At 33.4% G+C, this 13,466-nt stretch overlaps 1 protein-coding gene across 1 annotated transcript; it reads right to left on the reverse strand.

Annotated features, from left to right (window-relative positions):
* Positions 1 to 6,935: 6,935 nt before the first annotated feature.
* On the reverse strand, positions 6,936 to 12,660 carry LOC118203756 (cuticle protein 14-like). Its single transcript, XM_035376045.2, has 3 exons — positions 12,538 to 12,660; positions 11,009 to 11,113; positions 6,936 to 7,466 (listed from the first exon to the last, which is right to left on the reverse strand). Exons 1-3 carry the CDS (start codon positions 12,541 to 12,543, stop codon positions 7,053 to 7,055), a joined length of 525 nt encoding a protein of 174 aa, XP_035231936.1. The 5' UTR covers positions 12,544 to 12,660; the 3' UTR covers positions 6,936 to 7,052.
* Positions 12,661 to 13,466: the final 806 nt, after the last annotated feature.

Here is a 13,466-nt window from a genome sequence, read left to right on the forward strand (position 1 = left end):
TACACGTTACACATAGGGAAAGCTATAAAAACGCCCATGTAGACAGTCCTTTTGCTGGGATTAGAACTAAGCATGGCAAAGCACTCGAGGGGTATCTGTGTCTAACGGGAAGGAGACCTTCTTGGAGGGCATTCTAAGGGAAACTGGTTTGTATACACCATTTACACATACGGAAAGCTATAAAAACGCCCATGTAGACAGTCCTTTTGCTGGGATTAGAACCCTACACCGAACTACTAATGATAAGCCACTTTACCGCTCGGCCGCTGGTGGACTAAGAACTATTGTATTATGCAAATGATACTATTAGTCTTAGCAGTTTAATGTACTTTTATGTTACTTGACACAAGTGCGTATTTTCACTTGTTAGTTTGTTTATGGTGTAGTAACGTGTGGCCCCAACTTGTCAGCAACTGTGGTAGTGACTGCTACGAAATGTAAATTTACACAAACACGTAAGAAGGGTTTAAAGCCCTTTTTATTCCACTTTAAAAATAACAGCTGCGTCCACTTGACGCTCACAAACTAGGCCGACCCGGCGGTTTAACAGAAACAGAAATGTAAAACTAAAAAATAATGACTGGATGAATAAATAGCTAGGTCACTACCTACGAGGCTCTGAGAGCTTAACTAACCTAACCGCGTTTTAAAATACAGCTGAGATTCAGCGAGCTTACTAATTAAGCAGTTGGAGGATTCAGCAAAACTGCCCAGATAGGCACACAGGCCGACACGCGCGGTTCTTAAATTTCTACCTAGCAACCTTCACGTTCACGATTCAAGAAAGCACACCTACAAACTCGTTTCGCACCTATTTAAACTCAACTTACTTCTGCTAAATTTGAATATACTGCGCGCTCTACTACAATTTACTAGCATTGAGAATATAGCAATACTCTAGCATTGAGAATTCTAGGGGAAAGTAAAGGCTTGACAGGAAAGATAGCTTAAAGTAAATGTTAGTTAAAATAAATATAAACCCTACAATGGTATTGATGATTTTGTTGACTAGTGGAGTTTTAACGTATTTAAGGTCTTTTAAATATCCAATCAGTATTTTGAAGATGTATTAGATGAAATTTCTTGATCATTGGACACTGTAAGACGTAGTGGTCTGGGTCTTCCCGTTTACCACACATGCAAATATTAGAAAAAGAAATATTTCTGTCTAAGAAATATTTTGGGAAGGGCCATAAACTAACCATGGATAAGAAGCGGGGTGGAATTTGTTAGTTTCTCTGAAAACTTTTAAAAGAAATCGCGTTTCTCCTCTCTTTTGACTTGGAGTGCCTTTCTTGTTGACAATTCTCCCGTACTGTTTTCTTCAATTTGTAATTTACAGGGGTTGGACAAAAATATGGAAACACCTTTAAAAAAACATGTTTCTTTGCTTAATATGGTGTAGGAAACCCGTTGGCATCCAAAACAGCTTGCAGTCTTCTCAGAATGGATAAATACAGTTCCTGTATGTTTGCCAAGGGAATATTATACCATTCTTCCTGCAAATCGGTGGCAAGTTCAGATAACGATGTTGGCGGTGGATAACGAGAACGCACTTTCCGTTCCAATGTAGACCACAAAGGTTCGATAATATTCAGGTCTGGTGACTGTGGTGGCCAGGGAAGATGGGACAACTCATCCTCGTGCTCAGAAAACCAGCCCTGGACAATGTGAGCTGTATGAACAGGGGCTTTGTCGTCTTGGAAGACACCATCACCATCGGGGACAAAGTTTGTACCATGGGATGAACTTGATCGGCCAAAACGTTCACATAAGTCTTGGCAGTCATGTGCCCTGACACAGTTATCATGGGGCTAGCAGAAAACCACGATATGGCTGCCCAAACCATAAGAGAACCACCGCCATGTTTCACTCTTGGCAACAAGCAGTCTGTATTATAGGCTTGAGATGGCGTTCTCCAGACGTAAACTCGGCCAGAAGTGGGAAACAATGTGAAAGAAGACTCATCAGACCATATTACTCGCTTCCACTGCTATATAGTTCAGGCTTTATGACTTAAACACCACCTTTTCCTGTTACTGGCATTAGCATCACTGATGAGTGGCTTCTCAATTGCAGCACGGCCAGCAATTCCCTGTTTATGAAGCTCCCTTCTAATTGTTTTGGTACTCACAGGGTTCGGTAACACAACATTCATTTCAGCAGTAACTCTTGCAGCTGTTGTCTTCTTATTTTTCGTCACAATTGCCCTTAATGATCGTCTGTAACGATCACTCAGGACACATTTTCGTCCGCGCTGCGATTTAGCAGATGATGTTTTTCCGCTTTTCAAATATGCGGAATAAATCTTCGATACAGTACCTCTTGAAACACTAAACACCTCGGCTACGGTGCTTACGGAAGCACCTACCATACGTGCTCCAACAATTTGCCCACGTTCGAAGTCTGTTAACTCTGACATAATGCAATGACAACCTCACATAACAGTACTGCGACAAAAACTGAACTTTTTAGCACATTTATGAAGTTGTATAGGTGGCGTCAGTAGTCAAGAACGCCAGCGCCACCTACATATTTCATTAAAATCAATCTTTCTTTTCAAACATGCATTTCACAAGGTGTTTCCATATTTTTGTCCATCCACTGTAAGTGAGAGAAAGCGGTAATGGAAGTTGACAAATTAACCTAATTGCATTTGATCTGCTTGCTTTGCAAGGTCATCCTTTTTCTAATTGCCTTGAAGGCTGAAGTGTCCTCTTATCCAGGATATTGTGCAGTTGATTTCATCTGGTTTGAGATTTTGTTAATGTTCTGTACTTTTGGCAAGGAGTTCATTGGATTTTTGATAGCCAGTTGAGTTGCTTGGCTCACCTGGTTACAGAACAACATGAAACATAGCCTGCAGAATTGTCTAGAAAATGTCGACAAACATAGCTTTAAATGCCAGAGTAATTCCCCTCAGCATTATAGCAGAAATTGAAGCAGCAAGTATTAAAATTCTACAACTAAAACAACGTGTGGTTAAATATTTCTTTTTTGTTTCAGTTTTCATTTGCGGCCACAACTCGCTGGACATTCTAATCTTACCTATTTCATTCATTTTATATTTCTGATATCTTTCCAGTAAAAGAAGAAATAGCAAACAACAATTTATTTAATCCGAAGTTCAGAAAGCAAATGCGAATATGAATTGTTAGGAAAAAGGTTTCCGTTTAAGTTCCCAGTTAGCTATGTCATCCTCGTTACGTATATCATCGTTATGTTATCATCATGTGATAGGATTAATCTAGAAATTAAGCAATCAAGAAAATTTTATTACTATTTTTAGAACAGAGAGGTGAAGTACCCAAATTTAAATGTGGAATTAAGGTGTTAGTGTTAATTGATATTATAATTTTGATGTATATATTTTTTATCTTATTATAAGCAAAGTTGTAAGAACAATACAAAACATGTAAATGTAGTATATAAAAGCTGTTACTCAAGTCAATGTCTAATTCAAGATGCAAATACGTGATATTTTATGTACTTTTAATGGCAACTGTGACACATACAAAGCTTATCCTTTGCCATTTATGCTTCAGAAAACCTAATATGCCCCCAGTTCATAGCAAGGAAAAGAGAACTAAAATCTCAGCAAGTTACGAGCTGTGGTGTTCCGAGAGTTGAGAAAGGAACAAAATGCGAAATTGAGCCGAAAAACTGTTGAAAGCTGTCATCATAAATTAATGGCAAAAGATTCTGTTTTGGGTTTTGATCATTCGGTCGACCATCAACTTTACGTATTGAAGAAAATTTTACCCCTAATTATGGTCTACGTTTGAAAGAAGTCTTTCAAAATCTATAGGTTAGGAATCCAGAGAAAGAAGGCTAACACGGCATACCGTTCTCTCTGTGTTAAAGAAGAATTTGAAATTCCATCTTTTGAAGCCCCATCACCTCCAGCAACTTTTTACCAGCGACGTAACATGAAATTTGCAGAAATGATGTTAGAAAGGAAAGAAAATATCCTTGATCTGTTCAAAAGCATTTTATAGATGAAAGATGAAGGAATTTTCCGTGTTGTTCGTTCTGTTAATAGGCATAACTGCCACTATTAGACTAATGCGAATTCAGGTGCTACAGTGGAAAAATGTAGCCTAAGCCTAAAGTAACAGTGCTGTGGGGAATGAACTCGACTAACCTGGTGGGGTCTTGATTTTTGAAGGAATACTGTGAAGAATGAATACTAATTTCATACGGTTAGGAACTTTGTGTTGCCAAACATTAATCAGTGGGATAACGGGATATCAGTGCAGAACTGAAAAATATGTAGGGGGTGCTACCCCCCTCTTTGCTGTGTTTTTTCAGAATAGCTAGATAATCGTCTCTTGAAAAGATGGATCTGTAGTCTTGGACCAATGGAGCCACGTGCTTGAAGCCCAAACCTCACATCCTCTGACTCCCTGTGGCATTGGGCACAAAACGATGTGCATAAGACTCATCCCATAAGTGAGGTAAGCACCAATAACGTGATATTTAATAAATAAACTTACGAAAGACAAAAATAGCTTTCCAAAGCCATCTTAGTAAGAAAACTGAACGTTGATATTACAAACTAAGAATAGATTGAAAAAAAAAGACAGAAAAATGTATGCGAAGAAAATGATGCTTAATAATGAAGCCAAAAAGACAAAAATATGGGTTAATAGGAGTGACTGTAGACTGGTAGACTGTGAGATCAGAAAGAGCATTAAAAGCCTTAATAAATTCTTTTGGGAGAGCGTTAAAATCTGAAAACTTTAAGTTTTTTCTTATTTAATGGGTTGTGTTTATATATATATATATATATATATAGGTAGATAGATAGATAATTATCAGATACGAAAATATTACTTATAATGAAAAATTAGCAATCTAAAAATAAAAATCTGCTTTAGCAAACTAAAAATACTGCATGTTTATCTTTCAGCTTCCTGCTGAACGTTGCTTCTTTATAAATTGCTTCAATTGTTTTGTCTTGTAGAAATTTAAGACTTATTGTAATACATATATTATGCACTTATAATAGATTTTTTGAATTAAAAGTCAAATAAAAGTAAGGAATCTAAAAGCTTTGATTGATCAAAAATATTAATATGCAAACTGTATAAAGCGCTGGTAACAAAATGTATAAAGCGGTAATTAATTCATACAGAGAGGAAATGGAAATCCTATATAAGGCTGCTTATATTAATTTTTCTAACAGTGTAACCAATCCTTTAACATAAACTGTTGGACTAACTGTAACAACAAGGCTGCCCTCTGGTGAGTAGCGAGAGAAGTACTTCAGTAAAAGCCAAGCGTCCCACTTGATAGGTTGTATCAAACCCTTGCTCTGTAATTTTCTTTCAAAGTTAAATGTAATGCCCATGTGTAACTTAAACCTGTTAATAAATACTTGTTACACTATACATGACTCTTCTATGACCCTATCAAAAACGACCCCTTCACAGCAGTTAATTTTTAGTTAAAAGTTACTTTCCTATCTCCCTGAACTTCAGCTTACAACTTCCGGCCAAAACGTATTTTCAGAATCACGGCTGAATGCAAATAATTAGAAGTATTTAATTGTGAAGTTCTACTGACTTCGTGCAAGAGAGAACCAGAGATTCTGACTAGCGCGCGTTCGCATTTTTGGCTATACTCTCTCTAAAGCTATTTCTACGATTGGTAGTGCTTAGGCTCTTGATAGCTTCTCCGCTAATTAGCATTAAGAAACCAAATTTGTTAGAATCTTGATAGCTTCGGCTATATGTTTTTAGTTTAGTTCTTAGTTTGAGATTAGACCCAAGTGGAGTCTTTACTGTAATTCCAAGAAAGGAGTCATCTGTCAAACTTTATTTGGAATAATAAAGGGTAATTTAACTCTTCTCACGTTTTGTTCTCTGTCTCACGAACTCAAGCGATTATTCGCTCATCAGTTCTTAAGGTTCCTTAATTTTAATTGCAACTTAAAGGTACACAGGTTTGAATCTTAAACCTAAGAATTTGATTTACATTTTTTTTTAAATTTGTTCTTTGCTTATTATTATAAATTTAAAAATGTCCTCAAAAGCTAGTACGGGAATTAAAATATTCTATAAAGTAATGTAAGTTACTATGCTTTTGAATATGCTTATAATATCATTTTGCTTACTTAAAGGATACCTTCCATTTATATCTTAAATTATAGGGATAATATATATGCCATTAAAATTGACATTTGAGTATTTAAAAAAGCATTTGAATGTCATTATAGTAAGTAAATTCTATGACTGCTATTCTAATGAAAATTGTTCTTTGCAAAGAATTTATAAAGAGTGTTTAGGGATAGATTCATTAATAATCATGTTCGGGAAAATCGAGAATATGTACGTGTTTTATCCCGCTTAGAAATCACCCAGAAAGAGTTATAAGTGTAACCACTTCTCTCTTGTATGATGAACAATTGTTTCTTTTAGTATTGAAAGCTGTCAAAATCGTAAAAACAACCTTGTATTTAGCGTAAGTATAATGAAACACTCAATCGATTTCGAGGGCAGCTATAGGTCCCTCCTCATCAGGAGAAAAAAAATAAAGGAGAAAGATGGATCAGAAAGAAAATAAAGGAGAGATCTCCTCATTAGGAGAAAGATTTTCTCCTGATGAGGAGGGACCTTTAGCTGCCCTCGAAATCGATTGATCGTTTCATTATACTTACGCTAAATACAAGGTTGTTTTTACGGTTTTGATTGTCACATTAGCGTGTTTCTCTTCTAGTCTATTGAAAGCTGTATTTCACTTAATTTTTCTCCGAAATTCCGAATAAATGTTTTTTCCGAAAGCTCTAACAAAAATCGGTTTGGGAGATTTTAGAATTTAAATCTAAAATCCATGCTGTAATTTTATATTCCGTGTATGCGCAAGACTTTGTTTTTTACCTTTAACAATGTCATGTGAACTTGCGGACGAAGACAAAATTAATAAAAACGAACTAATATTATTCATTTTATCATTTTATTTTTCACTGTAGTCATTTGGCACAACAAGGAACATATTCAAGTGTAAAGCTTCAGATGAGATCATGGCAAGGAATTTGTCATTTCCTTCTATCAGTGCAGAAATGGGCTAAAAAGAGCTGCTTTGTTATAATATCCATAATGAGCCAAAGGTGCTGCTGCATAAGAGAGGGGATGAGCAGCGTAAGTGAGAGCAGGAGTGGCGGCGGCATATGTGATGGCAGGGGCTGCAGCGTAGGTGGCCAAGACAGGTGCAGGGGCGGATATTAAAGCTTTGTTGATGGTAGTAGCAGCGGGATCCTTGGGCTCGACTCCAGGCTCATTCGTCTTGATATCAGCACGGAATCCAGCGGCATCGGCAACGTAGTTGACGATCCTTTGACGTCCATCAGCGTCCCTCAGACCATAAGATCCGATTTTGTTTCCAAAGACATCTCCAGACTCTTTTCGGAAAGTTCCTCCTGAGAGATGACCCTCATCATAGCCAAAGTTGTAATTTCCTATGCTCTGTGAAAGATTAGTTAAAAAAAAGAATGATTACTTCATACGTTTTGTAGTTTCAGCTAGCATACTATTTCGGTAACAGTTAAAAGGAGTAGCATAAGTTAATAAATATTATTCAGGAACGAATACGTATAAAAGTAAAAAAGTAAAAAAGCAAATTTAAATTCTAAAAAAAAGGAAAAAAGCCAAAATAATTTAAAATAATTTAAAAATATGCAAACATGTAAAAGATTTAATTCTCGAATTAATCTACAATATCATTTAAATTCAGAAGCATAAGCAAATCTAGTGCAAAATCTATCCATGAAAATAAATCTACTAATTTAATAAATTAAAATTAAATTAAACAATTTTTTTTAAAATGCATATGTGAATGATCGTAGAGTAGGCAGGAGACAGACTTATCAAGGGGAAGTTGCCTCCAAACCTAACTCTCCAATCATTCAATTCGTGTTTCGTCATTCATGCAGGCAAGGATAAAAGTCAAAACCAAAAGTAATTCCAATAAAGTGGTACCCTTAGAAATTAACATTTAAGTATTAACATTTAAGAATTAAAGTTCAAAAAGGAAAAAACTAATTAAGTCTTTTGAGAAACAAGCAAGTAAAGTCAAGAATTAAACTTTTTCTTAAAAAATTAAATTTTTTAAAAATTAATTTTTTATAAAATAATAAAAAAAATCTAGAAACCAATGTATTTTAGAAATCCTTGTCTACAGAAACTTCCCCTACACGAATATGCATATCAATAAAAAGGAACTATAAAAGAACTATACATAATCCATATAAACCAATAAGAAATAAAAAACAAAAAGAAACAAAAAGAACTAATTCACAATTTTAAAAAAAATATAATTTAAAAATATAATTTCATATTTATTATATTATTCAGGAACAAAATATATGTCAGTTGTGCCAATTTGAATCAGGTTTGTCTGAAACGATTTTCTGAGCCCTTCTAACGAACAAAATATTTAAACAAAATTTAAATTTGACATACTAATTAAATTTAGAGCTGTTTTTGATACTAATTACAGTTAAGCGAATATATTTAAGAAAAAGGCTTTCAATTTTTCATCGAAGAATCAGAAGATCAAGTAGAAAAGAACTTTGCGCTATATTTTATTCACATTTTATCTAATATTGTTAATAATTTTAGAAGTTTATATTAATTTATGCTGTTTTCAAACAAAATTTTCACATTTAAGATAGCAGAAGCAAAACTAGCTTCATACCATTTGCAGCTCTGTTCGGTATGGTTAATTAACACTATCATATTGTTGGGCGAGGATTCAGATCCTGTAAGAAGCTGTTTTGTAAATAAACATTGTTCTTTCTTCATAGGGCTCCCTTAAAATACTGTCTAACAGAAAGTTTTGTCAAAACATTGGTGGCAAAGAAAGAGAGGTAGGGAACGCTTGAATATGCGCCCTACCTCTCTTTCTTTGCCACTAATGTTTAAGAAAGATGTGGCTACACATGATGGATTTCTTCTGTCAAAATTCAAACGGAGGTAGGCAAATGTGTATACTTACCTGCAAAGTACTCAAAACCTACACTAATAATAAGCACAGTTTCTTCCTTCTTTGTCACGACAAATTCGTGGATCTGATTTAGTGTATCTTCAGATCAAGTGAATCAGGCAGCAAATTATTTTAACGTAAACATTTTCCATTGCTCTATAAAATTTTAATGCTAGTAATTTATTATATGTGAGCCTGTAGTGACAGCAAAGAAAACTGACTGCTGGAACTTTGTCTCAGGTTTGATTACTAGTGGCTGAAGCCTGTGGTTAACTTCATGGAATTTTCAATTTATCCTATGTGCAGACTGAATGAAAGTCGTTTTTACTTCCTTGTACGAAGTAAAAAGGAAGTATTGTAATCGAGAAAAGTTTCAGGCAGCATATTTCAACGAAAATATCCATGCTATCGAATGCAGTTTAACGATGTTTCTGCGTGATATCAGTACGTAAGGACAGAATAAAAGACTCTGTTCCTCCAAAAAAATTATAAAACTGCTTTAAAATGAATTCTGAAGAGAATTTTTCGTGGCGTCTGTACGTACGTATCTCGCACAACTCAAAAACGAATAGCCTCAGAACGTTGAAATTTTATATATAGGACTGCTATAACATGTAGATGTGCAGCTCGTATTTTGGTTGCAATCGGCCGCACCAAACGTACATAAATATATTTATATATATATATATATCCACTCTGTTACCCGGCTCAGTGATCTCAGTTTTTTTACTCTTATATGTTTGTAAATTGTACATTTTTTGCTTTAAAAATGATTGAATTATGTTGTTTTTATCTTCCGGTTAAGGTTTTTATGCCTTTAATAAATCTGTATCCAATATTTTTAGAATTATCAACAATTTAAGAGTTGTTTAAGTGCCCCTAAGCCTAATAATTTTTTTGATGGCGACCATTGCTTGTTTACATTTGAAACAGCAGGATAGTGGATTTTTTGCCAATCTAGAGAAACTTAGCTTCGCAAAAACAAAGATAACGCCTTCATTTATTATTGCGAATTACATCATGCTTAATCCTTTCTGGAATTTTTTCGAGGAAATAAGTGTTTAAGATTTACTTCGGAATTTTTAATATAGATATGTTGAGTTTTTATGTATTTTTGCCTTGTCCCGAAGCAAGAACTGAATTAATTGAATGAGAAATACTCAATCGTCTGTAAAACACTGTTTCTTTTTGGTTTTGTTTTGTTTAATTTGTTTTATATATCGTTCTAGCTTTATTATAGTATTTGAATAAACCATGCGGCAACGATTAGATAATTCTTTAAATGATATAAATTTTGTGAATTCTGAGTTATAATATGAACGAAATATAATACTGTTAAGTGAACCTAACGCCAGAGTGTCGCTATGGTAAACAAATAGAATGGATTTTAAATTTAATATTTCGTACAAGGAAGTCATGTGGTGTACATATCAGATTTTTTTTTATTGCGTTCTCGATTAAAGCATACTTCTTAAAAGCAAATAACATTTCTTTAGCTTTTTTTAATGATGGTATATTTATCTATTCTTTATCACACGTAATGTAACTAAAAGTGCAAAAGTACAAAACAACTAGCAGCAGTTTTTTAAGCTAAAAATATAAATTTATAGCTTTAAAAATTGTAAACAGTTAACTGCCAGAGTAGATTCATTTCAATAAGGATAATTTTAGACACGTTTTGCACTTTTAAGGCATATTGGAGGAAAATGAATGTTTATAACAGATATCGTTTTCAACTTTTAAATGGGATATTGCCTTCTTCTGCGCTTATAATTTTAGTAAGTATTTTTTTTCTAAAGGTAAAACGCTCAGTTGTCATGATTTAATAACTAACACTCGTTTTTTTCGTTTTTCAAAATACTAGTTTAGACTAAATATTCTTACTTCATTTTCCTTTAACCCCAAAATTAACTATTATTATAAAAGTTACAATATTTTAATTAGATAAACAACAGAATAATATAGTTTACAGATTACAATCAACGTCTATTTTAAGAAAATAAGAATCAAATAACATTCTTACATCTTGAGCTCTATACTGGGTACTTGCTCCTGTACTAAGAAGAGCTGGAGCACTGAAAAGTACTGCAGCCTGGCTAGCAGCAAAGAGCGTGCAAAGGATGAATGCCTGGAACAGAAGTAATTTATAATTCCAAACTATATATTTTAATTTGTGTTTGAAAACAAATGACTTCTACACAATTATGTAATCTGTATATAGATAAAATTTCTGAGCTTTATATGGTACTGGTCAATCCTGTGTTAGTAGTTTTTATATTATAAAAAAACATAGCAGGTATTCTTATTCTTTTAATTTCTAGCTTTGCTATAAAAAAGAAAACTACAAATCTTAAAATTGTTACAATATTTATGACATGTTAAACTTACTTTTTTAGTCTTAAAGCAGGAAGTTTGCTATTTCCCGAAATAACTGACTAACTCCAAAGTTAAATTTGACAAGAAAATTATGTTTTATAAGTTCTTTTTAAACAAACTTCCTCAAACAATCGGAGACGAACTGGAATTGTTAACGCTAGGAATATTTCATTTAAAACGTAATATTTCCGCTTCATAGCATCGGAATTATAATATACTCGTGTTAAAACGACATTAATACGTTTAAGCATTTGATAAAATAGGTGTATTTTATACAATTACAACATGTGTTACTGCTTTTTACATTCACTGGATTTAAGATTAATAATAACTATTAATTCCTATTTTGATCTTTCCAATTTATTTCAATATGAATTAAGCACTGTTAAAGACAATTAAATATATATTGTATATTATAATTGAGCATTATTTACTTAGTCCTCATACAGAGTACGATTGCTTAGAATTAGTAACTTTGTAGAGTCATTATGTTAATTGGAAGCAGAAAAGAGGAAAATATACAACCACCTTTGCCGGGAATCGAACCACGGACCTCTGGAATACCGGCCTAGCGTGCTACCGTTACACCACGATGACACTCTAGCGAAGTGGGAGAAATACCTTATAAGTTAATGAAATATTCAGCGAAGTTGAATTTTTTAATGAAGTTTAAATAATATAAGTAGTAATATACTCCTGTGAATGTTTTTTAAAATTTTCCAAGCTTGAAAAGATGATTAAAAATGTTCTTGGTAAACAAAGCAACAAAAGTTAAAAATTTCTATCATATTATTCCAAGCAAATAAATTTTAAGCCTTAGTTTTTCTTTAAAAAATGCCATATTTAAAAAATTATTTTATATTATACTATATATAATATATATTTATATTTATACCTATATCTATCTACCTATATATATATATACAGATATTGTTTGCAATACAAGATAAAATATAATAATCTCTAACTATCAGCCCTAAATTCACGAATTATTTTAAGGCTAATAAGGAATTTGTGAGATCATTTAAAAAATGACCGTAAAAGTTGTTGAATTATTTCAGCAAAAATTATTCGCTATTTAGAATTTCTTTGCTAAATTCAGTCCAATTCAATACCACATGAACTATAAGAACTTCTTATACATAATGAAACATATAGGCATAAAACATGGCTTACCTTCATTTTCGCAAAAGATGCAAACTCGTATCTGGACACGAATTAATGCTTCCTCTCCAAACATTTGTCTTTATATACTAAGATGAGAAATACCTCCGACATCTTTAATTCGAGCAAGGCCACCTTCCTTGGGAAAGAATCCCTAGTACTTGTCAAGGAACTGACGAGAAAAGGTGTGAATAAAATAGAAAAAGTTTGCATTCTTTCCCTATTGTCCAGTTGGTTGACCTCCTACAAACGCATGGGCGTTGCCAGAACGAAGGGATTTCCTCTTTATTCTTGATTGCAGTGAATTAAAAAATTATTACGTCACTCTATACATTGTTTCTTTTCAGAAAAATATTTTACACATCCATTTATATCTATATCTATATATCTATCTAATAAATAACTTAGTTAATAAATAATATATGTATATATATTATTTATATGCATATATATATCAGAAACTTAAATTAATCTACACTATTAAAATCTCTGCGCTACTGTTTGTTTGCGGCATTATCTCCTCCGGAACGGCGGGGAGTTGAGTTTCGAGAGAGGTACTTCGGATTCCAAAAATTCGTGAGAATTTGACCATTATCATCACCGTACGAATTTAATTAGCCGAGGTATTAATTACAAACTCTGAAAACGCTAAACTGAAACGCACTCATTGTTTTGAGTAGAAACACTCTTGCCAGCTGAAGATAAAAATCTGCTTTATTTCGAAAAGTGTTGCCACTGCTCGCCTTCAAATCGCAGAGTTTGTTAAACAAAAAATTTGCAAGTTTTACAAAATCTGAAATAAAAATAGCATTGCCAAACATTAAACATATTATTATTGATTTTGAAGAAAGCAGACGATTGTATGTGCCGTTACTGCGTGTCGAAAATCTTTCGTTAATGTCAGCATTTTAAATAAATGGCAATTTTTCGCCTTTTAAAAG

The sequence above is a fragment of the Stegodyphus dumicola genome, chromosome 9, assembly GCF_044657685.1.
Source record: "Stegodyphus dumicola isolate Sdum_Otavi_A_Nest chromosome 9, ASM4465768v1".
In the NCBI taxonomy this organism is placed as follows: Eukaryota; Metazoa; Arthropoda; class Arachnida; order Araneae; family Eresidae; genus Stegodyphus; species Stegodyphus dumicola.